Here is a 17,802-nt window from a genome sequence, read left to right as displayed (position 1 = left end):
CTCTCATCATGATGACTATAATGCTTACTGGATATACCTGAAGGAACCTCTCATCATGATGACTATAATGCTTACTGGATATACCTGAAGGAAACTCTCATCATGATGACTATAATGCTTACTGGATATACCTGAAGGAACCTCTCATCATGATGACTATAATGCTTACTGGATATACCTGAAGGAAACTCTCATCATGATGACTATAATGCTTACTGGATATACCTGAAGGAACCTCTCATCATGATGACTATAATGCTTACTGGATATACCTGAAGGAACCTCTCATCATGATGACTATAATGCTTACTGGATATACCTGAAGGAACCTCTCATCATGATGACTATAATGCTTACTGGATATACCTGAAGGAACCTCTCATCATGATGACTATAATGCTTACTGGATATACCTGAAGGAAACTCATCATGATCATGATGACTACAATGCTTACTGGATATACCTGAAGGAACCTCTCATCATGATGACTATAATGCTTATTGGATATACCTGAAGGAAACTCTCATCATGATGACTACAATGCTTACTGGATATACCTGAAGGAACCTCTCATCATGATGACTATAATGCTTACTGGATATACCTGAAGGAACCTCTCATCATGATGACTATAATGCTTACTGGATATACCTGAAGGAACCTCTCATCATGATGACTATAATGCTTACTGGATATACCTGAAGGAAACTCTCATCATGATGACTATAATGCTTACTGGATATACCTGAAGGAAACTCTCATCATGATGACTATAATGCTTACTGGATATACCTCTCATCATGATGACTATAATGCTTACTGGATATACCTGAAGGAACCTCTCATCATGATGACTATAATGCTTACTGGATATATCATGATGACTGAAGGAAACTCTCATCATGATGACTATAATGCTTACTGGATATACCTGAAGGAACCTCTCATCATGATGACTATAATGCTTACAGGATATACCTGAAGGAAACTCTCATCATGATGACTATAATGCTTACTGGATATACCTGAAGGAAACTCTCATCATGATGACTACAATGCTTACTGGATATACCTGAAGGAACCTCTCATCATGATGACTATAATGCTTACAGGATATACCTGAAGGAACCTCTCATCATGATGACTACAATGCTTACTGGATATACCTGAAGGAACCTCTCATCATGATGACTACAATGCTTACTGGATATACCTGAAGGAACCTCTCATCATGATGACTATAATGCTTACTGGATATACCTGAAGGAAACTCTCATCATGATGACTACAATGCTTACTGGATATACCTGAAGGAACCTCTCATCATTCAACGGGAGGAAAATGTTGAATGCTCACAAATCAATAATTAATTTCAAGCCTCTGGTTTTGAACCACTACAACTGCAGATTGAGGTCTATGCATGTGACATTTTCTCCTTGTTTGATAACAAAGAGACACCTTCATGTGTATTGACCATAAATAGAAGGAAAGACTCCAAAACACTCCACAATTAAGCTTGGGCTATTCCAACATACCCTTCTTTCAACACAGATGGAGGATTATCAACGCTTCAGAAATCGTCATTCAGCAACACGACATGCTGACGTTTATTGCTTGTCCTCTTAATCTGAGACAAACTGCTCATATAAAGAGAGCCATTAAAGGCACATGTTGCATCGTGCACCTCTTCAATATGGGGAGTTAATCCACTCAAGAAAAAACTGAGATTGGCGTCAGCGGCTCTTTTCCCGGCGGGTCTCCCCGCCGTGTGTTTGTTTATTTGGGTCTCCAGCTGAAGAGGCGATCAAAGCCGTGTCACACCTAGACCTCCATTATGAGCTTGTTAGCAGCTGCCAAATGAAATCCAAACACAGGCGTGCTCCTCAACCGGCGCTTTAGGGCCCCCCTCGTTTCACCGAGCGCTACATGGGCTCCATGCCCACTCCTCAAATTATGGGCCCCTAAAATGGCAGGCTTCCCACATTGCTTCCCACTTCCAGTCATGTAAACGGTGACACATGGAAGACAGCTCCATAAGACAATAATCCCCTTTACATCTCTCTTAAGCAGCTGCCATGGAAAATCGATCGGTCTTTATCAATGAGGAAAACTCCGATTTAGGGCGACATTAATGGGACAATGAAGGAAATTATGTGTAAATGGGTCGATGCAGGAACGCAAGAAGAATGTCTGAATGAATGATAAAAACCTACTTTCACCTAAATCTTTCTAGCCTGAGACAAGTCTTCCCAAACAAGTCTAGAAATGAGAGAATGTTAAGTACCTGCTGACTCCAGTGGTCTGACAGAGCTGTCTCCTCTCAGTGTGATACAGACAGGATATGAAAGGACATGAGACCAAGAGACAGGTGCTGAGTCACTGCCCTCAACCCACAGTCCTCAGTCTGTCTCTGTATCTCAGTCCTGGAGGCTGCTGTCTGTCTGTCTGTGCCTTTATCTTACACATGGTCGTTCAGCATTCTGCACGTGTACCATCGTCATTAAACCCAGCTGCATCTTCCCTGTACCCTACGCCGTCACCATGCCACTAACCACAGAGCCTGTCCTCCCAGGCAGGGGCGGTCACTCACACACAGCAATGACCTGGATGACACTCCCTCTGCAGTACGGGGATGAGGACTCAGTGAGGATGGGGCCAGGTTGAATTATGGACGAGGGCATTTCAGAGGGTCGCTGCTTTTTTTCTCTAAAGAATGTACTCTCTTGGAGAAGAGGGATAAGGGAGCAAATTTCCTGAGCGTTCCACCTCCTTATCTTCACCCCCGCCCCCCAATCCCTCCTTTCTTCTGCCTGTGCTATGGAAAGCTGCCTTCAGGCAACATTCACGGAAATATGCATTCAGCCAGCTTTAATCGTAAGGAGACCAAGAAGAGAGAAACTAGGGACACTTGCGTTTAATCTGTTTGTGACATCCACGCTAATAGGTGGCCGTCCTTGAGTTTCCGAGGTGCTTTTTCCATGCTCACCTCTAATTAGACAAGCTTCCTCTGCTTCATCTCCTCTTCCTAATTAGATCTTTAACAACAAACAAGCAGCAACCTTTACAAAGGCCTTGCCACAATCTCCCCCGTTAGTTAAACGTCTGAGAGGCGCTGGGCTAAGGGAGGGGAGAGGGGAGGGAAGCCATGCCAACCGTGCCACATCCTCATGGTACTGGCTGTCAGGGCCCCGACAATGGCAGCTTCCTGTTAGAATCTGCATAGATCCGCCAATTCTACGATAGCAGGAACGACAGGACACAAAGACGACATCAACACACACAACAAATACACATGGCGGCTTTGTTTGCGCTGACACGGACAATTAGCCCTCAGCTGCCGGCAAGGTCTTATCTAATAAAGCCAGGCAAAATGACTTTTATTGTTCAGGTAGATTGCTTCTAATGATAGTGCCATCTGTGGGACAGCATATGAATAAAATGAGTCTGAAAATGCTTCCTTCTATGGATCAAAGCCTGAAAAGCAAACATCTGGGAGAGGCCGAATAGCTTGATTGTCTTCCCCAACTAATTTGATTTTCAGAGCATACAAATGTTTTAAGCAACTTTCACTTGGGCGAAGGTGCGGAACAGAATGAGAGTGAAGAAAAGTCTCTGAGCACCAAAGAAATAATGGCTTTCCTGAGATCCACCTAAACAGACATATGTTCTTTATCGAGCTGTTAGAGATACACTAGCACATTGATGTTGGGGGATGGAGGGGGCTTGTATATGTGTGTATGCATACAATGTGTGTAGTTTAGGTGAATCCCAGTGGTGCTTTAGAATATAGCTCATTATAAACTGCTCTACTGTATTTTTACATTACAGGAACATCTGGCCCTATCAACACAACTACCACAAATGAATAATAATAAACCAACATGGAATATCATATGACACAATGACTTTTCCTTAGAATACAAGACACTACTCTCTGAGCTCTTTCACATGCAAGGAGCATCCACATGATTACCTATAAACTTCCTCTGTTTTTGTCTGTCCATAATAAATGCATTGTGGCTATCAGCACTCACCAGGGCAGAACATAAAACATAACATTCTGATTGAGGTGACTGAGGACAGAAACGGTGCCATAAAACAGTACTTTGCAGACAGCCGCAGCACCGTGTGTCCTGTCGTTCCTTCTGCAATAACAGTCCGTGACTATTCAACTGAGCAGGACACTATGTGCAGTGTAAGATGTCTTCCCTTGCTCTTTCATGGTCAAGTTTAGGTGGATGCACTACCACACTATACTGAGGAGATTTAACTAGGCATGCAGTCTGTGGAAGGGACACACACACAGATCATCTCTGTAGTGTGATGGGGCAGTAGGCTGTAGTAGGTCCCCACAGCTGCATCACTGATCTGTTATGAGCCTGAGACAATCCCATTATTAATATTCACACCATCTAACCGGAACAATGGCCCCTTCTTTGGACTTGATTTCCCCCCTTCTGGTCTAATTGGATGTAATTACTCATCTACAAAACAAATGAGCAGGTTGAGGTTGCCTTGGAGACCAGATCAGGAGGCCCAGCAGTGCGAATCATTCGCCGAGCTCCATTTATACTGATAATTATCCCCCCCCTCTAATTTTTTTTTTCTCTCTCTCTCTCTCTCCCTTTGCCCACTGGCCAGAGGCTGCTGGGGATGGGGGTGGTCAGCTCTCATCGGCCAGCTAAGAGCTCCACAGTTCAATGCTGGAGAGGCTGCTTCTCTCATAGCATACTGCCATCACGAAGATGGCTTTCTTCAAGTGGATAAATGCTCCTCTCTCATTTCCACTTTGCCAGATGACTGCCTCTAAGGAAGGATTGCAAACCACTGCCTTGAATGTATTGCTACTCTGCTCCTCTCTATGAAAAAAACAGACAAAGAACCCTATCATGTTCGTGCTAAAATACAGGGCATATTCCTCTCCACTTTACCACTTTAGAGAGAGGACAAGGTGTTTAAGAGTGCACCAGTGTTCTCTAACAAAAGTCTGTGTTTATCCCGACACTGAAGCTTCAATTCCCCAAAATACACACAGACATACTCACACAAATATTAATACACAAACACCCAGGCACGCACAGACCGTCACAGGCACACGCACACACACTCACAGGCACACACACACATAGTCACAGGCACACACACACACAAACACCTAGAGCGACATTTGCTCCCAATCATCCCTCTCTCCCATGCCCCCTCTCAAGTCCCTGGTGGCCATCCGCACACGTCACTCTGCGGAGGATGTCAATAAACCTGTCATACGGCTTCCCAAATTAGCTTTGAATTTCACAGCGACTGTAATTAGCTACTCCATTTCCACCTATGCCATTTCTCTGTGCTGCCGAGAGTAGCTTTCACTTTCCATTTGAAATAGCATTTTCTGACTGAATGAGTGACTAATTAACAGCACTAGACCCCCTTATCAAAAAGCACCGACATTTCATAAATAATACATATTTAATGTCTTGTCATTTTGTGCTCAGAAAGGCTTGGCTAATGAAGTTTAACAGATGATATATTTCTGCATTTACTACCCCATAACCAGGCCTTTATTCTTCTTTTAGACTTTCATTCTTTCTCTCTTTCTTCCCTTTTCAATAGTTTTTGAAACACTGAGAGCTTCCAGGGGTGCATCATCGAAGGGAAAGAAAATGTTCAAAATAACATAAAAGAGAATGTTTTCTGACGGTAAATCACAGGTGTCTAACCAGCCGTGTGGCAACGTGATGCGTGACGTAGGCTATTTCCCCTCCTGCAGGTGTGTCAGGAGGGCTATGGAGCACAACAACAGACCACTATGGAACACTAGGACAATTCAGATCCTGTGCTGTCCTTGTAATAACACAACCTACAGCCATTTGACAAGAGTTTTGATTTGTGTTTATGAGTGACTAATGGTTTATAAGGTAAAGCTATAAGTCTTTAAATGAGTTCATGCAAAAGATTTTCTGACTTCCACTTGAAACCAAAGTGAGTGAGGCCATGGCCCCAGCCTGAAGCCCATTGGAGAGGCACAGCATGGACCAAATCCCAGGGCATTCTCTTCTGTGACCCCTGAACATCTGCCAGCCACAGCTGTGTGAGCCACTGCACTGTAGGACAGGAGCTGGGGAGAGAGGGACAGGAACTCCTCGCCCTCCCCACATGTCACATCTTCTCTCTGGGCCCCAGTCAAACCCGGAGTATACCACTGTCACATGGATTGGTTTGGCATGCTCGTACCCAGGACATGTGATGCTCTTCTGGGCTCGTCGCTGAGCTAAGCGGAGCAGCATCTGGGACAAACGGACGGACCTGAGCACCCATGGGGACTGGGGATCCAGTTTAATTTAGCCCGATGAACACAGCCAATCCCAGACTCCTCTGGGGCACTTCCCAGGATCACAGAGCTTGTTGGGAGGAAATGGATAATGATCTCAGATAATGTGGCAAAATGTGCCAAAATATTTCCCTCTCCGAGCAAGCTGTGGGTTCCTAAGTAGAAAACAAAAACAGCCAGGGTTCAGTGGAGGAGAATACTGAAATCTACATCTACATAAGAACCTCTTGTTTCTCTCTAAGGCAGAATAGACTGTTTCCTAGTGGATATCAATCACATGGTATAAATGATCAAACCAAACATAGATAGATAACATACCATTTATTAAATTTATGTCAAAGATGTCATTACAGATTCATGTCAACATCTTGCAGAATGTACAAGTTGTATGTTGAAAACAACACATCCCTTGTTCCAAAAGCAGGGACATTTTAAATACTATTTCACTGTTTAAATCCCTCTGTGGGGATAACATGTTGCACTGCCAAGTGCTGTTTTAAAAGCACAATTATTCGGGCATAGAAATATTACTACCAAAGCATTAAACTGTGCTCTGTGTAGTGGGAAAGGTCACATTAAAGCATGGCCTCAGTGTTCCCCAGGTCTCTGAGGTCACTGGGGCACTGAGGATAAAGACAGAATTGATTGGCCATAGAAAAGGCCCTGAGAGATGTGCTTATTACAGAAATGATAATGGACGGAACTGAAGCCACGTTAACCTTCAGCACAATGCACTTATTGTGTATCAAGGGACCGTTGGCCAGGAGAACTGGACATGTAAGGAGCCTCTTTAGCTGACGAGACTGATCCGCTCCCACTGAGTTAGCATCTTACTGACATCCACTAACTCACGGGGGAAGGAGGATGGGACAGGGAGAAGGAGAGGGGAAAAGAGGAGGAGAAAGAGGGAAGGGGCGCAGAGGGCGGTGAAGAAAATGAGAGAGAGAGCAAGGCATAGAGAGAGAATTAAAGGCAAAGAGGAAGAGTAAGCAAAACATTAAGAAAGAAGAGAAAAGATCAAAAGAACATCCTCGGCCCTCATGAGCTCGGCAGCAGAAATTCCTTGGCGATCGATGCAGGTTTACAGACGTTACAGAGGCCTTGAGGAGAGAATAGGCCATCTCATCTCCAAGACTCTGAAACATCCCACTCATTTCCGCTTCACATAATAAGAGCTCATTCCTCTGGAAGGAGCTGAAAGGGCCTAAATGAGAGACTGAGAGCGGCAGAAATATCTCTGAGTGTGACAGAGGGGACGGAGGAGGGGAGATCAGAGGGGACGGAGGAGGGGAGATCAGAGGGGACGGAGGAGGGGAGATCAGAGGGGACGGAGGAGGGGAGATCAGAGGGGAAGGAGGAGGGGAGATCAGAGGGGAAGGAGGAGGGGAGATCAGAGGGGACGGAGGAGGGGAGATCAGAGGGGACGGAGGAGGGTGGATCAGAGGGGACGGAGGAGGGCGGATCAGAGGGGACGGAGGAGGGGAGATCAGAGGGGACGGAGGAGGGGAGATCAGAGGGGACGGAGGAGGGGGATCAGAGGGGACGGAGGAGGGGGATCAGAGGGGACGGAGGAGGGGAGATCAGAGGGGACGGAGGAGGGGAGATCAGAGGGGAAGGAGGTGGCGGGTAACAAATGGTCTAAACCCCAGGCTGACATGTCAATCAAGCAGCTCCTCAGGTAGACAGACAGATGTGGAGTCAGATTGAGTGAGGCAGGCACGTTGACCAGTCCAAGAGGGAGAGGACAGACTGGCCTCCAGTGGAGAAGGGCCCTGGGTGAGGTGGCAATGGAACGCAGACCGTGGGGGAAAGAGCAGAAACGCTGTCAATGGTGGCCATTAAAAAAAAACTGATCTAACAAAGTGGATATTTATGAATTCCGTCATCATTTATGTGATGTTGTAACAGGCTCACAATGTGGTTACAAAAATCTGATTTGGAAATACAGTTGAAGTCGGAAGTTTACATACACTTAGGTTGGAGTCACTAAAACCTGTTTTTCAACCACTCCACAAATGTCTTGTTATCAAACTATAGTTTTGGCAAGTCGGTTAGGACATCTACTTTGTGCATGACACAAGTCATTTTTCCAACAATTGTTTACAGACAGATTATTTCATTTATAACTCACTGTATCACAATTCCAGTGGGTCAGAAGTTTACATACACTAAAATTTCATAAAATTATGACTTGGCTTTAGTAGCTTCTGATAGGCTAATCGACATAATTTGAGTCAATTGGAGGTGTACCTGAGGATGTATTTCAAGGCCTACCTTCAAACTCAGTGCCTCTTCGCTTGACATCATGGGAAAATCAAAAGAAATCAGCCAAGATCTCATAAAAACAATTATAGACCTCCACAAGTATAGTTCATCCTTGAGAGCAATTTCCAAATGCCTTAAGGTACCACGTTCATCTGTACAAACAATAGTAAGCAAGTATAAACATGATGGAACCACACAGCCATCATACCGCTCAGGAAGGAGACACGTTCTGTATAGATACAAAAGTATCTATATCCACAGTAAAATGAGTCCTATATCGACATAACCTGAAAGGCCGCTCAGCAAGGAAGAAGCCACTGCTCCAAAACAGCCATAAGAAAGCCAGACTACGGTTTGCAACTGCACATGGGGACAAAGATTGTACTTTTTCGAGAAATGTCCTCTGGTCTGAGGAAACAAAAATAGAACTGTTTAGCCATAATGACCATTGTTATGTTTGGAGGAAAAAGGGGGAGGCTTGCAAGCCGAAGAACACCATCCCAACCGTGAAGCACGGGGGTGGCAGCATCATGTTGTGGGGGTGCTTTGCTATAGGAGGGACTGGTGCACTTCACAAAATAGATGGCATCATGAGACAGGAAAATTATGTGGATATATTGAAGCAACATCTCAAGACATCAGTCAGGAAGTTAAAGCATGGTCGCAAATGGGTCTTCCAAATGGACAATCACCCCAAGCATACTTCCAAAGTTGTGGCAAAATGGCTTAAGGACAACAAAGTCAAGGTATTGGACTGGCCATCACGAAGCCCTGACCTCAATCCTATAGAACATTTGTGGGCAGAACTGAAAAAGCGTGTGCGAGCAAGGAGACCTACAAACCTGACTCAGTTACTCCAGCTCTGTCAGGAGGAATGTGCCAAAATTCACCCAACTTATTGTGGGAAGCTTGTGGAAGGCTACCTGAAACGTTTGACCCAAGTTAAACAATTTAAAGGCAATACTACCGAATACTAATTGAGTGTATGTAAACTTCTGACACACTGGGAATGTGATGAAAGAAATAAAACTGAAATAAATAATTCTCTCTACTATTATTCTGACATTTCACATTCTTAAAATGAAGTGGTGATCCTAACTTACCAAATACAGGGAATTCTTACAAGGATTAAATGTCAGGAATTGTAAAAAAAAAAATAATAATAATAATAAAAAACTGAGTTTAAATGTAGTTGGCTAAGGTGTATGTAAACTTCTGACTTCAACTGTATTTGTCTGTCTTATAAGCTGGTAGCATTTACTGTCAAGGGAAACTAATTTCTACTGTGATCTTGGCTATTATCAACAGTAAAACACTGTGAAAGCATTATACTGCAGCATACTGTAATTGATGGTGCATTGCGGGAAACTGTTGTGGGCGGGGAAGGAATTGCTGTACCGTATTTTTCTTCTTCTCATTAACATATCATTAACATAATTTGAGGCGTGCCTTGTAAGAGGCTATATTTATTCCAACCGTTAGTGTGAGAGCCGTACCAGTTTAACTCATATAGTACGTGGTTATAATGTCCCATTAATGAAACATTTACAGGGGACAGATTGGAATGGCTGCATGTATTTTGCCTTGTAGTTGCTGCCAGTAAGGAAGCCTTTGTTAAGGCCTCTAGAAGTGCAACTGATCCAAAACACCAAATATTCATTGATATGCTGTCATGTGCAAAACACATTACCTAGCAGCCGACCTACTTGCACCAATCCCATGTAATTACAGTAAAATACTGTGAAACCTCCACCCAACAAATTCCATTAATTCATGACAATTACAGTAGCAATTTGTTTTTTTACAGTGCAATAAGTAAATTCTTCAGTATTGCACTGTGTGTCATTACACAGTACTTGCTTTACTGTATTTAGAATACAGTAGGTGTACTGCAATATGAAATACAGTAATTTACTTGCCACTTTGCTGCCTGTAAGTTACTGTCAAATTCACGGCAACTCCTTTACAGTGTAGCTAGTCATATAGAAATCGGTGCTGGTAGTTGAAGCCATTTTTAAGTGTAATGCAGTTGATTGGTGAAGATGACATGAACATATATTGAGGATGATATCTATACAAGTATTATACTATATTTTACCTCAACATAGTGGGAAATACACATATAAACAGGCACATTTTGATGTGTGGAAATGAAGAGATTCTGAGTCTCGCCATGGATATGCATGGCGTTTCTGTTGTTTTGGTCAAATTTCATTTATTTATTTAAAGCATGTAGCTATGCTGCCACTCCCCATTCAAAGGCACCTGTAGCTACAGAGTTTGTTCTTAGTCTGCCGTCTCTGTAAGGCAGAGTTATGGGGCTGTGGAAATCTGGCTTTGAATACTGTTAGCAAAACTCCAAGGTTGAACGCACACATGAACCTACAGTCCAAAGTGATGATGTTGCCTCTAAAAGACAGCCCTTTGATGGGTGATCTCCCTCTGTTGGAGGATCAAAGAGGAGATGTGTGACCTTTATTTAACTAGGCAAGTCAGTTAAGAACAAATTCTTATTTAGAATGACAGCCTACCAGGGAACAGTGGGTTAACTGCCTTGTTCAGAACAACATATTTCTTTACCTTGTCAGCTCGGGGATTCGATCCAGCAACCATTTTGGTTACTGGCCCAACGCACTAACCACTAGGCTACTTGCTGCCCCTAGATCCAATGGGTGATCCCATTGTTAGAGCCCAAAAAGGTCAGGTCAGAGCGCACTAGACTTTTCTGTGACTTACTGATCAATCAACTTTGTCCATGGGAATGACAGGGCCACAGAGTCCATCAATAACAACTCCTATTGTCTTCTCAGTGAGTATGGTTACATGCACACACCAATACGATTGTTGTGGATAGTCAGATTAATATAATAGTTTGATTAAAACATTGACAAGCTTTGCAAGAAGAGCGATTACTTCGATTATGATCGCCGCTCAAGGTAAGCAGAGTAAGATGTTTATATGACTATTGCCATACTCAGCCTACTGCCCTAATCCGTTTCCTATCAAATGATTAGAGTGCGTGTTAACATACTCACTGATCAACTCTGCTGATTATATCCCAGAAAACAAACTAACATAGCAATAACTCATCCATCAGTGTCTGTCAAACAGCTATACCTATTCAGAACATACATTTTCACATATGACCTCAGTAATACAGGCTCATCATCTATCATACATCCACAGAAGGACAAACATTGGGAAGGGACACATGGAATAACATTCAGATTCCATTCTTGTCATTCAGGGCTAAGTTGTTATGGCGTGATGGCAAGGCAAGGCCAGTCCCAGGGACTGCTTTACCCAGAGAGTAAAGAGCCTCACGGAGGACTTAAAAATACCTTCCATCAGCAGCAGCAGCAGCAGCAGCAGCACTGTCATGGAGAGGGAGGCCATGTGAGCATGGTGTCGATCTGACCGGTGACATTAAGCCGTGGGCTGTCAGAGCCAGAGAGGAGGGTGACAGAACCCAGTGTTGGGGACTGTCTTTCATTTACCCTTGGCTCTCTGCGGAGCAGGCAGGCACACCGGTGAGCAGCCAGCCACGTGGCGAGGGGAAGACAGAGACGAGGGTTTAAGGCTTGCTCGCTCTGTGGGATGATAAGCGTGTGGGTAAATATGAGCGCGGCGGGGAGGTAACGAGATGCACCCGTTCACCCCGGCACGGCGCCACACAACGGAGAGGAGACGAGCGGGAGATTAGCTGAGAGGAAGGTCACATTTAAACACGCTTCGTCTTCCTCAGCGCTCGACCCTGTTTATCTACCCTGTGTGTGCGTGTGTGTATGTGTGTGTGTGTGCAGTAAACTATGGCGGCTCAAACATCAGAGCTGAGAGAGCCCCCTATGGCTCCTCATTACCTAGACTACAGGAGACCTGTGAGGTCACCATCACTCTACCCCCATACATCATCTACCAGCACTATCAGGCAACACAGAGTTGTCAGGCTCTGACAACTGTACAAGATGTGCCCCTGTCTCATCCTCTCCAAGGAATAATCAGCAAATTACATCCCTGTTTAACTCTCAGTGAATGGCGTTGAGCTCCATTGTCTGTCAGATTGTTTGTTTTGAAAACGCAAGATCAAGAGGCCTGATTGGAGAGACAGAACATCTGATTGGCTTCCTCCGTTGCCTGCGCTGAAGTGAATGCAGCTCAAAAGAGAAGAGAAGAGGAAGACAGGCAGTGTGTGTGTGTGTGTGTGTGTGTGTGTGTGTGTGTGTGTGTGTGTGTGTGTGTGTGTGTGTGTGTGTGTGTGTGTGTGTGTGTGTGTGTGTGTGTGTGTGTGTGTGTGTGTGTGTGTGTGTGTGTGTGTGTGTGTATTGATGGGTCATATTTCCAAACAGTTTCCATCAGGTCATTGAAGCTTACATTCACAGGAGCATATACAGTGGGGTAAAAAAGTATTTAGTCAGCCACCAATTGTGCAAGTTCTCCCACTTAAAAAGATGAGAGAGGCCTGTCATTTTCATCATAGGTAGTACACTTCAACTATGACAGACAAAATGAGAAAAAAAATCCAGAAAATCACATTGGAGAATTTTTTATGAATTTATTTGCAAATTGTGGTGGAAAATAAGTATTTGGTCACCTACAAACAAGCATGATTTCTGGCTCTTACAGACCTGTAACTTCTTCTTTAAGAGGCTCCTCTGTCCTCCACTCGTTACCTGTATTAAATGGCACCTGTTTGAACTTGTTATCAGTATAAAAGACACCTGTCCACAACCTCAAACAGTCACACTCCAAACTCCACTATGGCCAAGACCAAAGAGCTGTCAAAGGACACCAGAAACAAAATTGTAGACCTGCACCAGGCTGGGAAGACTGAATCTGCAATAAGTAAGCATCTTGGTTTGAAGAAATCAACTGTTGGAGCAATTATTAGGAAATGGAAGACATACAAGACCACTGATAATCTCCCTCGATCTGGGGCTCCACGCAAGATCTCACCCCTTGGGGTCAAAATGATCACAAGAACGGTGAGCAAAAATCCCAGAACCACACGGGGGGACCTAGTGAATGACCTGCAGGGAGCTGGGACCAAAGTAACAAAGTCTACCATCAGTAACACACTACGCCGCCAGGGACTCAAATCCTGCAGTGCCAGACGTGTCCCCCTGCTTAAGCCAGTACATGTCCAGGCCCGTCTGAAGTTTGCTAGAGAGCATTTGGATGATCCAGAAGAAGATTGGGAGAATGTCATATGGTCAGCTGAAACCAAAATATAACTTTTTGGTAAAAACTCAACTCGTCGTGTTTGGAGGACAAAGAATGCTGAGTTGCATCCAAAGAACACCCTTCCTACTGTGAAGCATGGGGGTGGAAACATCATGCTTTGGGGCTGTTTTTCTGCAAAGGGACCAGGACGACTGATCCGTGTAAAGGAAAAAATGAATGGGGCCATGTATCGTGAGATTTTGAGTGAAAACCTCCTTCCATCAACAAGGGCATTGAGGATGAAATGTGGCTGGGTCTTTCAGCATGACAATGATCCCAAACACACCGCCGGGCAATGAAGGAGTGGCTTCGTAAGAAGCATTTCAAGGTCCTGGAGTGGCCTAGCCAGACCAAACCATAATTTGCAAATAAATTAATTAAAAATCCTACAATGTGATTTTCTGGATTTGTTTTTCTCATTTTGTCTGTCATAGTTGAAGTGTACCTATGATGACAATTACAGGCCTCATCTTTTTAAGTGGGAGAACTTGCACAATTGGTGGCTGAATAAATACTTTTTTTTTCTGTATATATATATACAGTGCGTTCAGAGAGTATGGAATGTGGAATAAGTCAAGGGGTATGAATACATTCTGAAGGCACTTGACATAGTATAGTACTATGGTAGGTACAGTAGCACTTGGAGAGAGACGACCTGAGTCTGATTAAGAAAGCCAGTCTTCCCTAGAGCTTGGATGCTGCTTGTCAATTTCCGACACCTAGGTTGTTATTCACTGCTATTGATTGCTTTAGTGTTATTGAGGAGGACAGAGCCAGATATGTTAATGAAGCTGACTGGCGAATCAATGACGAGTGAGAAACAGGGAGAAACTTGCAAGTCTGGTGCTTCAGATTATTGGTACAAGTCGCTCTGCACACACATGTGTACAGTGTTAGCTGATCAATCAGTGCTGTGTGTGTTTATAGTGAGTGGATGTCTCCAGGTTCTTTGGTTGGAGAAGCAGTGTTAGTCACTGAAGGCTAAAGCAGACCTATCGCAGCACATTGCCAACGAAGAATAACACAAGTCAAAATGTGTTCGAAATCGATCGAGCTACTTTATGTGCTTGACACCCAATTATTTTGGTGAGTCATTCTTAGACAGTTTTAGGATTGGAGAATAAAATGTCTGCCTGTGCCCTTCATTGAAGTATTTAGGGCTCCAGTGTGTGTGGACTACATTATACATGTTCCTATGAGTGTGCTAAGGAGAAGCAGAGCAGCAAGAGAAGCTGGAGGGAGCAGCAGCCACACAGAACACGGACAGAGCAGAGTTTACCTGGCCCTGCGTTCTGTGGGTACGCCATGTAGCCGCCTCTTCCACGGGCCCCCCTACCTGAGCCACGCGCCGCCGCCACCGCCGCCGCCACCGGTCCGTACGCCGTCGCCGGGAAGCCTGTGGGTACACAGAGGACAAACGTCACTCACTATCATCCCAGACCTAGCTAGTAGGACCCAGAGGCCGCTCCTCTGGAGATCACCGCAGTGTTCTAGTGTGCTATCAATACGCTTTGGGATCTGACTTACACAGCCCTCCTATTTACACCCAGAGAGAGGGAGAGAGAGACAGAGAGAGAGGGGAGATACATTTGTGAACATGAATGCATAGGCAGGCACACATAGATATACGCGCATGTATGTGCACACACACACACACACACATATATGCAATCACTGAGAGGTTTGGGTAGGCGGGAGGTCCTCTCCTCCAAGCTGAGCCTTCACTCACCTAATTATCAGTGTGTGTGTGGGGGGGGGGGAAAGTGGCACAATCATTTACTCAAATTAAATACTTAGGACGCCTTGAAACGCTCACTATCGTTTTGATCGTACTCAGTTTTTCATGCCTCTTAATTGAGTTAGCAGCAGCTAATGGGCACTGCTTGGTGGAGGCTCTCTGTGCCATACTGCCATATTTCCATTTAGCATGGGGGACTCTCTTGGCTGGGGGTAGGGGAGGGGATGTCAACGGCTTTACTCTGGGGAGAGCCCAGCTTCTTTAGAGCTTTCCAGTGTTGCTCTCTGGGAGATCTGCCACTGTGGTGTGTCCCCTGTATTTTCATCTGGCAGCAGTTACCAGTTGCTATGGACCAGTTTTGGCGATTTGAATGCAAAACTGAATGCATCAAAAATATTTATGTTTTCAGGCGCTCAAATTGGAGTTTGACATTTTGTGGGGGGTCGGAAACTCTTCTCCTCCTCATGGTCATGTTCATATCCACTCAATACTCATTGCAAGAAAATGACAATTTCTCGTTATTCTTAGATTTTCAGAGCCAATCTGTTAATCTCTTAATATGGTGTTCAAATATGCTCTGAACAGTATTTAGCAGAGTAGGACCGCCAGCTCTTTACTCAGTAAAATGGTGCAGTGCTCTAACATTTTAACTAATACCAGGATCATTACAGTGTGCAATTAAAGCAACACATTGAGCCTGTGTGTCTATGCCTCTATTACAGCATCGATGTAATTACAGTGCAGTCTCTCTCTAATGAACACACCCATCCCTGGCTGACAGAAACTCGTCCATGCCCAGGGCCTGACACCAGAGACGGCAGGCCCTATCTTCTCTCCTCTCCCCTCCCCTCCCTCTCTCACACCGAGGAATGGCATGTCATTAGGCCTGACGACTAGCCTGACTCTTCACTCTGGCCCTAATACCCTTCTGCATAATCGAACAGCCCACATTATCCTGACAGGAACTGTTAATGAGAAAATTCAATCTCAGAATTCCGCCAGCCAGCCAGACAGCCAGATAGATGTGGTCTTGATCTTTTCAAAGCAGAAAGTGTTCTGTGTGTGTGTGTTCTGTTTTGGACTGTGTGTGATATGTTCCGTGTTCTCTGTGGGTTGTGTTCTGCGTGTGTATGTTCCGTGTGTGTTGGGCTGACTAGCAGCCAGACAGACACACAGGGGAAGTGTTGAGCCCTCTCTGGAGGAAGTTGAGAATGTTTCTCTGATGCCGTCGAGGTGAGAAGACCACCAAGGTGTGACCTATTTTCTGGGCCAGAGTCCCCCTACAGTTCTGCCCAGAGGGGCTCACACAAAGATTGATGAGGGGCAGGCAAGGGGCAGTTTAGAGGAGGCAAGAGGGCAGGGTCAGAGGGACCACAGCGGAGGAGAAAAACACATTGGTTTTCCGTGCCCTGCTGAGAATGAGGTAATTCACACCTCTGCAGACACAATGTGAGCGTGAGCAAGAGTGCTGGTGTGAGGTGCCGTTGGGACCGTAAGGTGGGCGAGAAGCAAGGAGCTGCCATTCCCAGAAAAACATCTCACAGCTCAGAGAGGTGAGAGCTCAGAGACAGACAGACATACAGACCGACCGACCGACAGGAAGCATTTCACAATCAGTCCCCATTCTTCACAAGTCTAAGACGGCCCTGATTCAAACAGCCCTTCTGATATTCCACACCTCTCATTTAATCTCTTCAGAAAAACACAAATCAGCTCGGATGCTATGCTAATGACGGTCACGAACCCCTTCCTCGCTACAAACGCCAGCCCCGCTGTTGCCGTGCAGAAGAGCCCTCTGCTGGAGTCAACGCTCGTTTCTCTCTCTCTCTCTTCTAAGTACTGTATCTTCCCCTCCCTGCCATTGTCACGACGCCCCAGTAGACCCTGTGGATTCAAAGTTAGTGGCAAGCAAAGTTGTGGAGACAGATTAACTTTGTAGGATTAGGTGGGTTAATTAATAGATCGCTGCGGCTCATTGTTTTGTGTTCTGGCGGTAAGAAGCCGCCCAAGAGAGGCGCTGCCGCATTAAATCAATTTCATGGCCCTTTTAATACTGACGAGATAAAGACAATATTTAGCTTTAAATTTGTCACTATTATTTGGCCACTACAGTGGCTGCGCTCTCTTGGTGGAGACTGGGGACAAGGACACATCTGTTTATGGAGTGGGGGCCCGAGGGGGCCTCTGGGGACCTGTCCTCAGCGCTCTCTCCTCTCCTCCACCCCTCTTCGGCTGAAAGCACAGGCATTTGCTCCA

The 17,802-nt window shown here is 45.0% G+C and overlaps 1 protein-coding gene across 13 annotated transcripts in view; it reads right to left on the bottom strand.

The window, feature by feature from the left end:
- Nucleotides 1–17,802, bottom strand: part of LOC112250268 (RNA-binding protein Musashi homolog 2) — a 332,528-nt gene that overhangs the window by 17,975 nt on the left and 296,751 nt on the right. For 8 of the 13 annotated variants that reach the window (XM_042309137.1, XM_042309138.1, XM_042309136.1 and 5 more), the window contains exon 11: nucleotides 15,088–15,204. In XM_042309137.1, the coding sequence (XP_042165071.1) occupies nucleotides 15,088–15,204 (117 nt within the window). The remainder of the gene's footprint in view (nucleotides 1–15,087; nucleotides 15,205–17,802) is intronic. The other 5 variants (XM_042309140.1, XM_042309143.1, XM_024420271.2 and 2 more) reach the window with 1 other exon arrangement.

This window comes from Oncorhynchus tshawytscha, linkage group LG30 (assembly GCF_018296145.1).
Source record: "Oncorhynchus tshawytscha isolate Ot180627B linkage group LG30, Otsh_v2.0, whole genome shotgun sequence".
Taxonomy (NCBI): domain Eukaryota; kingdom Metazoa; phylum Chordata; class Actinopteri; order Salmoniformes; family Salmonidae; genus Oncorhynchus; species Oncorhynchus tshawytscha.
Note: the sequence above shows the minus strand (reverse complement) of the source record. Positions and strands in the feature narration are given on the sequence as shown.